The following is a 16,555-nucleotide window of genomic DNA, read 5'->3' on the forward strand; positions in this document are numbered from 1 at the left end:
GCGTAAGCCTTGGTCGTGTTTTCCGAGATCGAAACCGATTTCGAGGGGGGTAGAAAGTCTGCAGGACCCTTGGCGGTCGCAGCCGCCTTGTTCGCCTTGTTCTTGTATTCGCTCAAGCTCATTTTCTTTTTGATGGGGCTTGGGTGGGCAGCAACCCCATTGACTGCTGGAGGTGCGAAGGGGTTTGCGAGGTTCGTGGCAGAGAATGGCGAGTGCACCATTGAGCCATGAGAAGAGACAGGCGTGGAGATTGCCGCAGCGGATGGAGGGCTTGTAAAGATCGGGACAGGTGGCATCTGGACGCGCAACTCGGGCGACTTAACCTTGATAGGGACTGTTGTATCGGCGCCGTTGGTTTGCGATAGACCCGTGTCGTCGGCAATGGTGATTGAGTCTGCGTCTGGCATAGGGGCGTCGTCTCCAGTCGAGGTAGGTGATGACAGGGAAGTCTGCTTGAGCACACTCGTTGGTGAGCCCTGAGGACTTTTTGTCGTCACTAGCGTGTCCAGATCCATCGCACTACTTGGCTCTGGTGGCGAGGATGTGACTCTCTGCTTTTGGAGCATTAACCTCGTTGTGAGAGAGATGATTCTCCTCCGCGGTGGACGAGGCTGGGCCGGCTGCTGGAACGGGTATTTGACGGCCACGGCTTCTGTTTGCACGGCGGCATCGCAGTAGGAACTCAACGTGGACGACGGGCTGCGACGCGGCGAGACCGACGCAGCAGAAGGGTGGCGCATCAAGACATTTGGAGTCGTGTCCGCCAAAGCACGCGATGCGATACTCACGGGTGAGACCACCTTGCTGCCAGAGGTTCCTGTATCTGTTCCATTGATCCTTTCGGACGCGTGACTGGTACTGCTGCGGTTCTTGGATCTTGATGCATTCGAAAGCGCTGCTGGCGCATCGACGCTCTTCTTCTTCTTTCGCGGCAGTTGCTCCTCTTGCGCTGACTTCTGGAACAAGTTCTCGGCTATTTGAACCTTTCTCTTGTCGCGGTTTGTCGGTTCTGTCAGTATTCCAAGTGTATCGAACGATCCCAGTCGTGCTGGAGTTCTGTCCCGGCTTGGAGGCTTGCTTCGCGAGGACTCTGCGGAGGAATGGTGGTCATGATCGGGCATTTCATCGAGGTGGTTCTCGCTGGCTGCCCGGCTGTTGGTCGCTTGGCTGGTGCTGGTCGGAGAGATAGTGTGCGCCTTCGACTTGGCTCGCTTCCGCTTTGGTGCGTTCGGTCTGTGCTGCGACTTGTCGTGGTATGGGCGGTCGAAGCGGGCAAAAGCACAATGACTGCCAAGATCGCAGGCACATCCTCCGTACTCCATTGTGACGGAGGTGATAGAGTGGGAGAGGGCATCATACTCCGACTGCTCCATGTCCGCGACCACATCCGTGGCAGAGTGCTCGTTTGCCTCTTCGCCGCTATGATTGAGGAGGCGCTCTAGGCGTGCCCGATAAGGTGGTAGAAGGGATATGTCCCAACCAACAGTGACTTCTTCATTCGCATCAATGGGCCGCTCGCTCACCAGCCAAAAATGCCAGTCGGAGTCGTCGGACAAGTATGTGAGCAGCCGGGCGTTCGGCCGGCAAGATCGGCGGACATAGCGGGCATTGGACCCTTCTCTCCTGGTGTCGATGTACAGAGGAATGTGTGATGGGAAAAAGACAAAAGGTAGGGGTGCGCTTAGTTCCTTGTAACGGTTGTTCGAGTCATCGCAGTAGTCTTTTTGCAGGCCCACGAGACCGTTCAATTCTATCATCGGAACTTGCTGGTCAACAGGCGACGACGTGACGAGGTGCGGCATGGACAGGACGATATCTTTGGACACGTGCAGCTCTCTCCTTTCTACGCGCAGGGGAGGCTGGAGTGGGGAAGGAGTTTTCCTCTGGACGACCTCGTCGAACTCTGCTCTCGTATCTTGCCGAAACATAGCAGCACCCTCTGGCCTCGACCATAGTGACATGCGATCTGTGGTCTTGAGAGTAGCTATGGTATTGGTATCAACAATCTCGACGGGATCATCGTAGAGAGAAAGAAAACGAGGGGTGTAGGCCGAGAATTCGAAGTCCGCAAGAACATCCGGAGGTGTTGTCGCGGGGCTTAAAGGATGGCCGTGATGGTTGGCTTTCGGTGCGGAGTGTGAAGGACTGCGCCTGGATGCTGGTGCTGCACTGACAGAATGACTAGACTTGTGGGAGGTCTTTGCTTTCTTCGTAGGCGGGTGGTCAGGTGGACTACCGTGCTTGTGGCCATCCGTCCCCAGGTGACCATTCAGGTGCAGATCGTTGGGTTTGATCTTCTTCTTGTGAGATTTGGACGGAGGTTTCTTGGCCTTTTTGTCATGAATTTCGCAGTCGAGGGGTTGAATGCCCAGCTTGACTTGCATCATCCGCTCCACGGCTTTTCTCTTGTCCAGTTCTCGGGGCTCGCAATCTGCACACGAGTGACGGAACTCCTCTTCCAGTGCTTCGGTCTCGCGACCTGGGTAGTAGCACGCGATGTGCTGCCATGTTTTGCACTCTTCACAGAAGATTGTGTTTCCGTCATCGCCGGAGAAGTCGCAGATGCACTGGATGGAATCTTCTTCCTTCTTGGGCTTGACCTTTAGAGTCGCGTCCTTCGAGGATGGCTTGTCGAAAGGATAGACAGTCAGAGAGGAAGGCGCGGGTAGCGTCGACGGCGTTGCCAGGTTGTCTGTCATACTCTTTTTGAGCCTCACGATGGGCGTGAAGGTCGAATCGATTGGGATTGAATGATTATGTGTGCGTTGTGGAGGGCATGACGGAGGACGACCAGACGCGGAGGACTGCAATGTGTAGGAACGGTCGAGAAATCGATGGCCGGCAATGACTGCTTGCGGAAATGAACTCGACAAGACGTGCTCAGAGCAAGAATCAGCCGAGCGACGCGATCGCGAACCAGACTGGGCCAGTCAAGGTCATAGAACAGGGTAATGCAAGCGTCGTCGAGGGTACACCACCAACGCCGCGAGTGGAAAGTGAGGTCCTCGGCGAGGAATGGGACGGCGGGTAGGGTCCAAGGTCTGGTGTATTCTTGATCGAGATCGAAGCAGCGGGAATCGAGTCGCCGTTCAAGAATAAAGTCCTACGGGAGGTTATCGCACAGGAGGCGAGGACAGCGGGTTCGAGGTGTTGGATTGTCGGGACGAGAGAGGATGGTGCGTGAGATGCGCCTCGAGGAACAAAGAGAGTCGAAGGAGTCGGGCAAGGGAGAAAGTAGGAACAGATCATGAATTCGAGTCATTCATGCAAACTCGAAGAAAGGGGAGAAAGGCTGGGCCGCGTTGGGGGAGGACGATTGTCGAAGGACAAACAGAGAGAATGTTGGGAGAGGAAGAAGAGTGTGAATGGACGAGAGGGGGCGACAACACAGGGAGATTGAGAGATCGAAGAAAGACCAGACCAACCTGACCAAACCTAGGAAGTGCGCCGCAGGAGGAGCATGGGCGCGAGTTGCAGGTGCGCCTTTTGGAAGGGGGAGAGCAGAGGGGAGGGGGGGGGGCTCCCTCTGGTTCCCAGTGCCGGTTCAGAAGGCCAATGAGACCTGTGGGCGCCTATGCGCTAGTTCTCCAGGCTTCAGGGCTGGGCCGGGACCTGCTGGGAGAATGCCTGCCAGGGTGCACCACAATGTACCGCAGGTGGTGACAAAGGGCAGAGTGCTGTTTGAGTCGAGACGCCCGCCCGTATTCTAGGGCCCTCACCAGGTCTCCATATCGGTGGACTGCAATGGATTCTTCTTGGCTCAACAACAGCGACCTTTCAGCTGGTTGTTGCTGGGGATGAAGGTGGGAGAGGTGAGAGATGAGACAAAGTGGTTGGAAAGTTGATGTCTTTTTTTCTTTGTGATGAAACTCCATGTCTGGGACTCAACCTGTAGTGATGACATTGTCCAGGTCCATTCTTGTCAGCATGCAGCAGTAAAGTGGAAACGTCATAAAACCGAGAGATACGATGCAAATAATATAGATGAAGATGAGGAATTGTCATATAGTTGAGTAGGTATAATAAAAATAGTGTTGGAGAGCATGATGGTGATGATGTTTGATTGACGTTGCGATGTGGCCAGCAGCAAGATTGTGATGGATAGCAAATGTTTAATGAAGGGCAACCCGAGTCTGAGCAGTAGGCAAGAATAAGGTTTGTTTGTGAGTGGCGGCCTGACCTGACCTGGCCTGGCCTGACGTGGGTGGGAGAAACCAGGATAGATCATGCGGAATCAGGGCACAAGAGGGGAGAGAGAGGGAAAATCGGAGAGGGGAAGGGGGAAAGGGCAGCGAGTAGGTGGCAGGTTGTCCTCAGGTCTAAGGTGATGAAAAAGACGGCCTCCTTCCCAGCCTCCCCCCCCCCGGCCCGCAGGAGCGAGGGGAGCGTGCCACCTGGCTGCCTGGCCTGGGTCTGATTCCGAGCCTGATGGCGACATCTTTGTGCTACGAAGATCTGCGGAATCGATCGACTGCAGGGTGGCCGTGCACCCCCTCAAGCTTGCTCTCTGTCACTGTTCAATCAATGCGTATTGAGCATATTGTAGAATCGTGGATACTTCATAGTCGAGAATTGCCGGATTTTCCCCATGTCAAATTTGGGTGAATCGACATTTACCATCTCTTGGAGTACAGGTTTCATGATGGGAGGGCAAATTTAAATAAAAAATAAAAAATAAAATAAAATAAAATAAAATAAAATTTGTTCAGCGCGAGTTGACCAGTAGCCTAGCCTCGTGGGCGCGAGGGTTGGTGCAGTGCCAAGAGGACTCGGGCTCAAATTTGGAAACTGACGGTGCAAGACCTCTCACACTTTGTGACAGGGCCAAGAAGGAGCAGGGGTAGCCCATGCCAAGTCATGACTCCAATGCATCGCATGAGCAAAAATGCAGTGACACTGATGAGCCTTACACAATGCCACTAAGCCCAAAGTATAGGATACCCTTGGTCTCAGGTTCATACGCTACCATCAATACGTCTAAAGGAACGCTAATTGAGTACCGGGTACTCCGCACGGCAGGGGTGGCGTCCTGCAAGGAGGATTAGCTGATGCAACCAGATGCGACCCATCGCAGTGCGCTGACGCTTATCTGCCGTGGTGCCAAGCTGCGCGCCAATCATACTTTGTGATACGGAGACGGCAGGACAGGTCTAAATGTTGCTTCCCTGTTGTGGTACGAAAACACGGAACATCTTCGTCATCCCCGTCCACCAGAGACTGCCCCCCTGCGAGAGCTTTGTGTTAGTCATCATCTCGCCCCTAACCCTTGGCTTTACCAGCATCAAAAGTAGCTACTTCCAGCAACAAAGCAGTGTAGTACGTACACAGGGAGGTACAGTAGTGAGTGGCCCCTGCTCAATGATCCATCTCCACCATGACGGTGGTACAGCTGTCATGGCTCGAGCATCTGCGCATACAAGATTACCTCGTCGTCCTCCCATCGTGGAGAGAGCTGTGAAGGGCTTTGACGTTTGTCTGTGGCACATTTGACGTTGGTCCTAGATCCAACACACAAGAGTCCATCACCACCCGCCATGGGGCTCCTTCAACAGTTCGGAATCCGCCGACCAGATGAATGGGAGCCACCCACCCTTCTCGACCACTTCTTGAGCTCTCCGCTCCACTGCCTCATCGCCCATATCTACCATATCCTCATCTTTCTACGTGGCAGGCCCTTTCGACCGCCAAAGGACAAGCGCTCGATCAGGATCGTCTGCCTGTCAGATACGCACGATCTTATCGTGCCCAATGTGCCCGACGGCGACCTCCTCATCCACGCCGGTGACCTGACCAACGCTGGCACCGTCGAGGATATCCAGCGGCAGATCGACTGGTTGGACTCGTTGCCTCACCGCCACAAGATTGTCATCGCAGGGAACCATGACAGCTGGTTTGACGTGCGGTCCCGAAGGCCAGAGGACAAGACGGCCCGGAGGCGGGTCGACTTCAAGAGGCTGCACTACCTGCAGAACAGCTCTGTGTCGTTGGATTTTGCAGACGGGAGAAGGCTCAATATCTACGGTGCTGCTGACCTTCCTGTCTGTGGGGGTGATGAGTTTGCCTTTCAATACCCACCTCAAATCAATCCGTGGGCGGGCCGGATCCCCATAGACAGCGACGTTTTGGTCACTCACACGCCCCCGCGGTGGCATCGAGATCTGGGCCTGGGCTGTCCTGGCCTTCTCGGGGAGGTGTGGAGGGTGAGACCCAGGCTGCATGTATTTGGCCACGTTCATTGGGGCCGGGGCCAGGAAAGTGTCTATTTTGACGAGTGTCAGAGGGCCTACGAGACCTTCATGTCCACGACGCCTCGAGGGCCTCTCTTGGACTTCTTTCCGAATCGCGACTGGATCACCGCTGCCAAAGTCATCTACTATGGCCTGAACGCGATCCTCTTCAAATATCTCATGCTAGGTCCTGGATCCAACAACGCGAGCCTCATGGTCAACGCGGGTTGTATGAAAGGCAACACGGGTAGGCTTCAGAAGAAAAATGCTGCACAGGTTGTGGCGATATGATTCTCATCAAAGTTTTCATCCGCCTTGCATCTTATGTCTCATCTCCAGCTTATTGTTGCGGTAATGACTCATCAGAAAGAAATAGCAGCATGGAAGAGGAAAACAGGGAAAAAAGAAATGAAGAAACAAAAAGGGATATTTTCTCGAGAAAAAAAAGTATGCAATTTATAATTCCACACGAACTGAAACCAGATCAAACGAAGAACGTCCCTGCAGCAGCAACAGCCACCATCAGCAGCGCCAGAGCGCTCATACCGTTGGGACTGGCAGCAGCGCCAGCAGTGAAGGGGCTCGCTGTAGCCTGCGGTTTCCTATACGCGCCCGTGGCGGCCGTCACATTTACAGTCTGCGTCGGATCGAACACCTTGGGCACTGTCAATGTCACTGTCGACTCCCCCTTGTATCCACAGCGGTCGCAGGTCTGCGTGAGCGTCGCCAGAGGAATAATGTTGGCCTCCTTGGCCGTCGGGCAGACAGTAATCGTGCTGCAGTACGTAAGTGTCTCGAGCTGCGCGGGGTTGGTGCTGCACACGGTGACGTAGGTAACAGTCGACGTGATTGTCTGCGTGACGGTTGCGTTGCCTTTGGACGAGCCCTTCCTGCCGAGTGCTGGGGCGGGTTTGGGGGCGGTCGAGTTCGCGCCATGAATGTTGCCATACATGGTCAGCAGCGTGTCCTTGGACAATGTGACACGCGATGAGAGCAACGGACTGCCGAGAATTCCGCCGCAGTACTCGTCGTCGTTACCGGGACACGCGTGGTCGCAGGCCAAGCGATCTGCCACCGCGAAAGTATTCGCGTCAAGAACATCGGCGCAATAACATGTTCTTTTTTGTGAGAGAATTGACTGGTTAGCTTGCATGCCTACTTGCCTTGGATATACTCCCTACAGAAGAGTTGTGTTCATGGACAGGGGAGACAAGAATGAAACAAGAAAAGGAAAAAGAAAACCTACTGGTCTATAGCACCCGCATACGTGCTCCCTCCGCAGAGCGACGTACACTCCTCCAGGGTCAACGCCGGATCGGTACCCGCCAGATCGAAAGTGCTGAAGCCTGTGCCAGAGGTGAAGCAGCCTAGATATGTGAAGGGCCCAATAGTGGCCGGATTGTGTCTAGGCACTATGCTATCCACCGGTGATGGCGCCGAGGACGAGGCCGCGGTCGTGGTCGGAGTCCCAACTCCGTTGCCGTTCCCACTCGAGGTAGTCTCGGGTGTGGTGGTAGCAGAAGCAGAAGGAAGGGTAGTTGAGCGTCTGATAGACGGTCCACGAGTTACAGAGCCGTTCACAGGCACAGAGCTTTCAGTGCTTATGCTGGGGAGGGTTGTGGTTGTGGAGCCGGCAGACATGCTGTAAAAGTCGATGTAATTGACTTCCCAGTACCTGTTCAATGGAAAGAAAAGAAAAGGTAAGAAGCCGCCTCTCTCTTGTTTTGTAGGAAGGGCAGCAAGTAACTCACAAGTCCGTCAATGCAGATGGGTTGTTTCCGACAAAGTCCTCACAGGTAGCAGCATAGGAGCTACACGATCCAGAACCCCAAAGGGCATCTCCATAGTTGCCGCAGAAGTCCTAAAGAAGAATCAAGATGCCGATTAGCTTATTGTCTCTTTGTCTTCCTTCTTCTCCCTTCGCTAAAGCACTCGATACAGAATAAGGGGTGGAAACTGAAGGAGCAGGAAGATGCATGCTTACAATGTTCAACACGATGCTCATGTTTGCAAAGTGCGTGCTGACATCACAAGAGTCGGTCCCAAATAGAGCCTGAGGCGTGCCCCAGTTGCTCGGGTTGGGCTGCTGGTCGATGATGTCCTGCGGGATGCCGCCGCGCGCAAAATGCCAGATGCGAAGAATGTCGGACGTCCACTCGAGCGCATAGACGCCGCCACCGACGGCGTTGAAGTCGTCGCCGTAGCTTGAGGTGTCAGACGTCGGTGGGATGTAGTTGCACCCGTCGGGGTTGTTGCAGTCTGTGATCTCCTGGGTGCCGCTGAAGTCACCTGTGGAAGGGAGGAGGCAGTTTGCACTCCTATGCGTATGTATACGAATATCAGAACTCATGTCTTCTCTCTCAAGTCAAGGCATGGAAGGCAGAAGGTACACAAGGCTGACAATAAAATGAGAGGACAAGGAAAGAAAAAGAAGGAGAAGAAGGGGAGAAAATAATGGAGTGGAAAGTGGGGAGGGAGGCTCACGTATGTGCCGACATCAGGTTGGTATATGCCATATTGGCACCCTCTATTATGTCGACCTCGCCATCATTTGGCCAGTTAGGTCCATACATCCAGACTAGAACACAAAACCTTGTCAGTCTTTATTTCTTCTTCTTTTCCTCTTCTGTTCTTTTCCACAACAGGTACATCAAGAGAGAAAACTCGAGGGAAGACTTACAAGCAGGCCATCCACCACAGACCGAGCCCGGCATATGAGCAAAGTCACCAATGAGCAGACCTTCGTTGAAGGCTTCAAAGCTCTCAATGCGGACGCTCGGGCGACCTCCTTGGCTGCCGTCAGGATTATAAATATTTGTCGTGTCGACGCTCAGGGTGACGGCCTGGGTGGTATCGTCGACCGAGACGAGGCCGGCTGCTACAGCGTCATTGTAGTCTTGGTATCTGGTTTATTTTGAAAAATTGTGAGACATTGTTAGTAAAAGTCCAAGAGACAATGGGCTTAAAAGTAGGAAGCGCAGGGAATATATATATCAAAAGACTTACGCCACAAAACCACCGGTTGGATCTACAATACTGACGAAATTAAACCCGTCTATGAGAGACTGTCCTACATAGGACGTCGACAGTGAGTACGAAGACATCGTACCGACAGACAAAACTTCTCTCCGTGGATAATACAAAAATAAAGGAAGAACGGGAAGTGAACTAATGAAATGAGCGAGTGTCCAAATTGAAGAAGAAGATGATGGAAGAGAGCCCCTATGCAAAAGAGTGACCTGAAAGTGAGCGAGAATGAAGAAACAATTTCCGGCAGAGAAGAAAAGCAAAGAGGCACAATAATTCCAAACTTTTCATTCTCTCTCTCATGGCCATTTCAAGTCGAGATGTGACGATTTAAATGTCCATTCAGAGGGGCCCATCCGTAACAAGGGACAGAACACCCACCCGCGAAGCGTGTCGGTTTCTCTCTACATTTAGCAGAGACACATGGCATTCCTCCCTCTACGCGCATCTCGGCGGCGTCGCGGCTTAAAGAGTAAGATCACTTTACGCGCAAGAGGATCGCGTTGCAAAACACGTCGTGTGCCGGGTTCGCGTCGGAATTCAGAGGACGAGCAGTCCGGAAATCATGGCCTTGGCGGCGTGTGGAGAGGAAGAGGGTTTTTTGGGGCGTTGGCTCTGTCGCTCTCTTATTCTCTTTCTCTCTCTCCACTGACTCCTCCGCTTCCCAAGGGAGGCAGCCACCCTGCCCACCGAGATGAGATGAGACGAGATTGAGTCTGGACACTGGCAGTTCATTCTTTCTTTCCATTTCTCGATCCAGAACGCCGACGCTATGAAGAACAAGATTGGCCGCTGAGAAAAGACAAGGCCCACAAAATACAAGGAATAGTCACCACACCAACGAGACGGTGATGGTTGGTGTGGATAGACAGACAGACAGAACAGACAGACAGACGAGTGACTCAGCTACCGTCTGGCTCATACCATGATGCGCCTCAGCCCTTCTGTGCCGCCTAGCACGCGTCTGCCAGTGACTGCACAGCGCGACTCGCCGCTCTCCCACTTGCCCATCTTGTCGGACATGAACGCCTCCTGCCTCGGGTGCATGCCGCTAACCCACTTGTGTATGCACGCGTAGCAGTATACCACACCTGTCTGGCATGCCGTGGGCGTGGTGATGTCGTCCCTACAGATCGGGCACAGCTCCGAGTTCCCCGGCGCGCAGACAGTGTAGATAGGCAGCAGAGAGGGCTTGGCGATGGGCGCACGCTCAGCCATGGTCTTCTCATCTGCCTCAGCCTCGTCATCTTCCTTCTCATCGTTGCCTTTTTCTTCTCCACCAGCAGCAGCAGCGGAGTTTCTGTCGCCCGCCTGGTGGGATTGCCTCTTGCCCCTGCCGTCATTGTCCGGCGACACACCCGACACGATCGGCGGCGGTAGGTCCAAGCTCTCCGTGGCCCTCCTTGACAGCTGCCTCGCAAAGTCGCTCGCGTACCACCACTCGAGGAACTTGAGGGCGAAGATGCTTGTCGGGAGCAGCACCGACAGACTGCCCAGGACCTTGGCGCCCATGTTCCTGGGCGAGAACAGCGATGTAGCCCCGGGCCCCGCACCCTTGTCGGCGGTCTTCTCTTCGCGTGCTCTGATGGCGGCATAGTCGGCGCCTGTCATCCTTCTTACTCTCGTGCCGATTAGCCATAGAAAAGGATTGTGGTACTTGGAGCTGTCGAACAGGTAGGCGAGATTGAAAGCCAGCAAGGCGAAGCAGTAGGCGGCGTTGACGGACGGGTAGATGTTCCTGAGGAACCAGCGGTAGTAGTGCAGGAGCCTGTCGCGCCAACTCGGATTGGGCGGGAGGGAGGTGTAGGCGGTGCCCAGCAGGGCGCGCGGGGCATTGACCTCGTAGGCCTCGTCGAGCTTGCGCTTCAGATAGGGGATGCCGACCATGACAGCGAGGTTGCGCCAGACGTCGGCAGTGCGCAGGGCCAGGGTGTCGCGCACGAGGGCCGGGGCACGGGCGGCGGCGCGGGGGATCTCGGAGGCCAGACTCTTCTCGCGCTTGAGGCCGTAAAAGTGCTCGGTGAAGGAGCCGCCGCGGGTGAGGAGGTAGTGGCGCTCGACGAGGAGCATGAGGACGGCGTAGGTCTCATCGAAGGAGTTGAGGACGGGGAGGAGGTAGCGCGGCGAGCGGTGGGTCGCGTGCACAAGGAGGTAGCGAAGGGTGGGCGGTAGGAGAGAGGAGAGCTGCTGCTCGGACAGGAGCTCGAACAGCGAGGGCTTCTGGTCGTCGAAGCTGGTGCCCCGGAGGGCAGTAATGAATTCCATCTTTTCTTCTTCTTCTTCTTCTTCTTCTTCTTCTTCTTCGCCCAGGCTGTCAGGACGGCGAGGAATTTAGGAGGAGCATCTGGCCAGACGGGTACACCACCACTACAACTACTCGTATGTGAGTGTGAGTATGTAGAATGTTTGGGCTGTGGATGGAAAAGTTGGGGTTGATGATGTTGGTTTTTGGAAGTCGAGCAAAAGAGCGGCCGGCTGTTGAGATGCTTTCGAGAGTTTATGGTCGAGGTCACATCCCTGGATGAGCTTCGATCTACCGAGGTCCAGCTGAGGATCGTGCCTTCTGCAGTGCTTAGCGTGCCTAGATACAATGCATGCGCATAGTTGTAACCGAGGGGCAACTTTCTGGTTTTAAGAACCTCCTCGACACATGAATTCCAATCTTTTGCTTCCACGGATATATCAGATAAAGATATATTTTTTGCTGTTTCTTGATTCGTTGAACTCTTCACAAGTGAGATTTTAAGTGGCTGTCTCTGCTCTCCGTCTGTCTCTCTCTTCTCTCCATCGGTCGCCGCCACTACAGTACAGGAAGCGTCTGGAGTTGTGATAGGCTTGCCTATAATACACCCTCTGTGTATACAGTTGTTGACTCTCTCAAAGACGATACCATGCCACAAGAAAATCACGCCAGAGAAGCACAGCTCAAAGACATAAGACGGAAAATGTACCAGGTAGAGGGCGGGGAGCGTCTGCAGTTGTGGATGGACTACACCTTACTTCAGGACCAGGATGAGGACAAGCCTGTAAGCTGTCACGGCGCCCACGCACACACTATATCCATCTACAATCTTCTATCGAGAACAAGATCAGCTGACGCCCAGACACTGGCCCTGACCAGGACTGGCTGTCCGGTTGTATGCCCTACATGAAGCTACACTCGTGGTCAACAGACGACCCGAAGCATCCCAGAGTTGTTTTCAGCTACGAGGTGCCCAGCCACAACTCCAATCGGATGGGAAACATGCATGGCGGGTGTACGGCATCCCTCTTCGATTTTGCGACGAGCTTGCCGGTCTGCTTGATAAACAAGCCCGGATTCTGGTTCTACCTGGGCGTGAGCAGGACGCTGAATGTGACCTACCTCAGGCCGATACCTGTGGGCGAGAAGATCTTCATCGAGTGTGAGATTATGAGTATCGGGAAGACGCTGTGTACGATTAGGGGCATCATGCGGAGGCAGAGCGATGGTGTTGCGCTGGCGACTTGTGAGCATGGCAAGTTCAATACGGATCCAGAACCTGAGAAGGACAATAGCAAGAGTAAACTATGATTCTCCACCAGACAGCAGATAGAGAGAAAGACTTCCAGAGCAATAGAACGGCCTGTTTCGACGACCAAGTAGCGGCTATTGCACAAGCTGTATTCAGTGACTCTGTCTTCTATTTCTTCTTGTCTTTCCTCCCTTTTTTTTTCTTCTTTCTCTTTCCTTGCTCCATTTCCAGACGGAATCCCGTGTGAAACTCCAGAAACTCCGAGGCGACTAAATTGGTTCGTCTTGGGTACAAACTGGGGAAAACGCCCTAGCCCCTCCTCAATTCCCCATGCCGAGTTGTCACTGCCCTAAATAATCAAGTACATACCATAGTACACGAACGGCAGTAATTAACACTTGCGCCTTCCTTCCCTTAACCCCATACTTTGTCCGGGCGCCCCGATCCTGCCTTGTGTCTGCCAGCTCATTGTACGAGTTCGGACTTATGCTTAACGCCTTGCTTTATCGTGCTGCAGCGCTGTCTCAGCTCTTTGGAGCTTGCCGTTGTACTTGTGATACTTGGCCATAGCTACCCCTCCTCTCGCTGAATCCCCTCGCCCCCGTTTGCCCAGTTGTTTTCTCTCTTCGTTTTCCTCCTCAGAACTGCCACGATAGGATCTACCGAATCTTACAAGGATCCAACCAATATGCTTTGAGACGATCGCAGCCAAACAAAGCAAGTCCAACGTGGGAAATTCAGAGCATACATCATCATAGCCAGTCTCACCGTACCCTTTCCCCCCACTCCGCCCACACACACTCTCGTCCCAAAAACGTCCAGGCTTCAGCTTGAAGACATAATCTCAACCCTGTCTCTTCGAGTTTTGGGGTAGCGTTTACCCTGGAAGACGCGCCCTGCTTCCTGATCTGCAGTAACAAAATCATTGCAGGGTCAGTCGACACACAGCAGACATCACATATGTCCACTATTACCAAGTGGTGCTTTAGTGTGTGTGTGTGTGTGTGTGAACTCGAGAGGAAAAGATGCCTCCTCTAATTCAACTTCCCACGGAGATCACCACCGCCATCTTGTCTTTTACAGACCCCAAGGATCTCGCTCAGGTGAACCTAACATGCAAGTATCTTTACGGTCTCGTAAAGGACAATGCTTCCCTGTTCAGAACCATGTATCTCCACCTCATCGTGAGTCCTTACTGCTCCTAGGCGAACCTGATTCAACCCCTCGTAATCACCAGAAGGTACTGACTGGGAGACAAATACACACTGCAGGATGGTCCTCCTGAGGAGCTCGACTGGGTAGGGGAGGTCAAAGATCTCGCAAGATTCAGAGCTATCTGCGCGAGTTCGGATCCTCCGGTGAGTAACAAGAAACAAGGAGCCTTGCCCTACCACTTGTGTATGTAACAGCATCTCACACCAGATGTGCCCTCCCTTTGCCTTTAGGAGTCTGAGTTGGAGTTCGTCTTTGATATGACGACCCGGTTGCTCTCTCGGTCCCCAGTCTTTAGCGAACGCCCCCAGATGAGCATGGCCTACCAAGCCGGCCGCGGTGTGGACATTCTACGCGACTGCTTTGCCAACAATCGGGCCGTCCAGACCTTCATGTGCCGATCTTTCATCTTTCAGCGCGCTCGCGCCCCTATCCAGAGCTTCGACCAGCCCAAGCAGCCCCCCACGCGCGAACAGCAGATGTCCGCCAAGCTGCACTGTCTGTTCGGCGACATGGTCCTCAACTATGGACGCACCCGGTCGACGAGGGCGTACCCTTTTGCTTGTAGCAAGCTTTACGATATCAGGGAGTACACCCAAAGGACTAGATGGGGTCCCGTGAGTTGTTCTATCCCTCTCTTTCTCTCGTTCTGGATGCCAGTGCCTGAGATGTTTGGTATATCTGCAGTTTCTCGATGAGGGCCCAGGGCCAATTAGGCAAGGTTTTGGGACACCCCAGCTGGTCCCGCCCGCGGATCGCGTGGACTGGGAGAAGGTCGAGGCCATCATGATCGTGCTCTGGGCCAACATGAAAGAGCAGGATCTAGACCGCCTGCCCATCTTCAATTCGTTCTGGGGCATCCCCTTCGCCGGCTGCTGGCCTAACAGTTATCTCCCCCTTGGCCTGGACGACCAGGCGGAGATAGAAGACGTGCCAGAGGATCCGTACGGTATCTCTGGAACCTATTTGAGGGTAAGTCAGAACTTTCTCTGTCTTCCTGTCTATGAGGGGCGGGCCCTGAAGATGAACACCGAGACGAGGCTGATCGACTGACTGGTGGTTTGTTTTGTTCACTAGATCATCTGTTTCCTCGACTATAACGATTACTACGCCTTCAACTTCCCGCCTCACGACTTGCTACCCGATCACGTCCCGCGTCCTTCTCTCGACGAGACCGAGGCCACGCGCGTCCTAGTCATGAAGATCTGGGTCACCAAGGTTGACCCGCCAGGCCCCGAGGACCACCAGGACTACCCCGTCGTCCACTTGAAAGGGATCACGCGGTCTCTCGACGCGAGCTGGCCTGACAGTGGAAGCTCCAATCTTAAAGGTACTATCCCTCTGAAAGGTATTTCCTTATTTTTTTTCTTCTTTTTCTTCTTCACCTTGTTCCTCTCCTTGTCTTTTCTTCTAGCAGAACGTCATGTGGCTAACAACGTTACCCCTTCCCCCCACCCACATCTTCAGGTTCGGTACGAATGACACGAGAAGGCGAGGTCCATTGGACGACCTACTCCATATTCGACGGCGAATCTCGATGGCGCAGCGAGGGCATCCAACTCGGAGGCATGAAGTCGAGCAAAGTGATTGGCACTTGGTTTGACGCGTATGCCTTCTCCTCCACCACCACTCCTTCGCTTGGCAACGGGGTACCGCTGACGTCTGATCTCCTTGAACAGAAACTACGATCCCTCCGGGCCCTGTGGGCCAAGCGCCTTTTGGAAAATCGGTGACAGACTTGTCGGCAGCGATAATGGTGGTAAAGTCCTCCTCTCATACATCCTTCGTTGCATGACTGAGACCCGCGTCGCTCACACCTAGATTTTTTTATACATAGATATTACTAAGGACGATTGTCTGCCCATTATTGAGGCTCCGGACCCCGACAGCAACGTGCCCGGGCTCAGCCTTCTTCACGGTCTCGGCCTTGGGGGCTACGGCGCGTCCTCGGTTCAGGTTCAGGTAGGCTTTCCCTTCTAGAGATGCGACGTTCCTGCTATGAATAACAAGAAACGCCCATCCTGACTAATGTGATTATCTCCGCTCGTTTCAGGATGGCTCCGAGGATGAGGATGACGAGGATGACAGCTGGAGGCTCTGATGTGCCTGTGCCTGAGGATGTGGATGTGGAGGAGAGTGGCCGTCCAAATGGCTTCTGCACTCGGATGAGCCGCCGGAGAAAGAATGTTGATATCTTCGATAGAGTCGTAAGTTAATCCGTCATTTGCGATGAGATTAGTGATCCGATGAGAGATGACTATATGGTAAGGGCGCACAAGGCCAATTTAGCATCGGGAGTTTCTGCAAGTTTTTATCATGGACGCGGGTGCGTTCATATTTTCTCAATTTCATCAATCTGGGATTCCACCACGTAGCTCCATCATGAACAAAAGAAGAAGAAAAAACTACATGAAATGATACCAACGACAAGCTATGAGAAGCAGATATTGAAGAGCAAGAAAAGAAAAGAAAAGAAGATTGCAAAAAGGGGTATATAAATGTACACAACACACACATGCCTCCGGAGCCACTCCAATCCATTCCGCTTAGAAAGTGAGATCCGCTCTTTAGAAAACCAGGGCTTACTCCATCTCG

At 53.5% G+C, this 16,555-nt stretch overlaps 7 protein-coding genes across 7 annotated transcripts; 4 read left to right on the forward strand and 3 right to left on the reverse strand.

Moving 5' to 3' along the window:
• Window positions 1-77: 77 nt before the first annotated feature.
• On the reverse strand, window positions 78-2,699 carry M406DRAFT_80190 (uncharacterized protein; the record flags this gene model as incomplete). The annotated part of the gene is made up of 1 exon (XM_040925999.1): window positions 78-2,699. A coding segment is annotated over one exon (2,622 nt), but the record flags the coding sequence as incomplete, so codon positions are not given.
• Window positions 2,700-2,860: 161 nt separating this feature from the next.
• M406DRAFT_338432 (uncharacterized protein) lies at window positions 2,861-3,031 on the forward strand (the record flags this gene model as incomplete). Its single annotated transcript, XM_040921350.1, has 1 exon — window positions 2,861-3,031. The coding sequence occupies one exon, from the start codon at window positions 2,861-2,863 to the stop codon at window positions 3,029-3,031; it is 171 nt and encodes a 56-aa protein (XP_040778678.1).
• A 2,503-nt stretch (window positions 3,032-5,534) lies between these two features.
• On the forward strand, window positions 5,535-7,163 carry M406DRAFT_345585 (uncharacterized protein; the record flags this gene model as incomplete). Its single annotated transcript, XM_040922101.1, has 1 exon — window positions 5,535-7,163. The coding sequence occupies one exon, from the start codon at window positions 5,535-5,537 to the stop codon at window positions 6,516-6,518; it is 984 nt and encodes a 327-aa protein (XP_040778679.1). The 3' UTR covers window positions 6,519-7,163.
• Window positions 7,164-7,469: 306 nt separating this feature from the next.
• M406DRAFT_90269 (family 16 glycoside hydrolase) lies at window positions 7,470-9,935 on the reverse strand (the record flags this gene model as incomplete). Its single annotated transcript, XM_040926172.1, has 6 exons — window positions 9,234-9,935; window positions 8,908-9,131; window positions 8,712-8,805; window positions 8,212-8,545; window positions 7,979-8,088; window positions 7,470-7,902 (listed from the first exon to the last, which is right to left on the reverse strand). The coding sequence occupies exons 1-6, from the start codon at window positions 9,329-9,331 to the stop codon at window positions 7,470-7,472; spliced, it is 1,293 nt and encodes a 430-aa protein (XP_040778680.1). The 5' UTR covers window positions 9,332-9,935.
• A 237-nt stretch (window positions 9,936-10,172) lies between these two features.
• On the reverse strand, window positions 10,173-11,519 carry M406DRAFT_251641 (uncharacterized protein; the record flags this gene model as incomplete). Its single annotated transcript, XM_040916772.1, has 1 exon — window positions 10,173-11,519. The coding sequence occupies one exon, from the start codon at window positions 11,517-11,519 to the stop codon at window positions 10,173-10,175; it is 1,347 nt and encodes a 448-aa protein (XP_040778681.1).
• An 883-nt stretch (window positions 11,520-12,402) lies between these two features.
• On the forward strand, window positions 12,403-12,807 carry M406DRAFT_38895 (uncharacterized protein; the record flags this gene model as incomplete). Its single annotated transcript, XM_040924078.1, has 1 exon — window positions 12,403-12,807. One exon carries the CDS (start codon window positions 12,403-12,405, stop codon window positions 12,805-12,807), a length of 405 nt encoding a protein of 134 aa, XP_040778682.1.
• A 966-nt stretch (window positions 12,808-13,773) lies between these two features.
• M406DRAFT_328781 (uncharacterized protein) lies at window positions 13,774-15,940 on the forward strand (the record flags this gene model as incomplete). The annotated part of the gene is made up of 8 exons (XM_040920361.1): window positions 13,774-13,932; window positions 14,020-14,146; window positions 14,252-14,577; window positions 14,648-14,932; window positions 15,038-15,290; window positions 15,428-15,566; window positions 15,640-15,719; window positions 15,798-15,940. The coding sequence occupies 8 exons, from the start codon at window positions 13,774-13,776 to the stop codon at window positions 15,938-15,940; spliced, it is 1,512 nt and encodes a 503-aa protein (XP_040778683.1).
• Between the last annotated feature and the right edge of the window lie 615 nt (window positions 15,941-16,555).

Source organism: Cryphonectria parasitica (assembly GCF_011745365.1).
Source record: "Cryphonectria parasitica EP155 unplaced genomic scaffold M406scaffold_3, whole genome shotgun sequence".
Classification (NCBI taxonomy): Eukaryota; Fungi; Ascomycota; class Sordariomycetes; order Diaporthales; family Cryphonectriaceae; genus Cryphonectria; species Cryphonectria parasitica.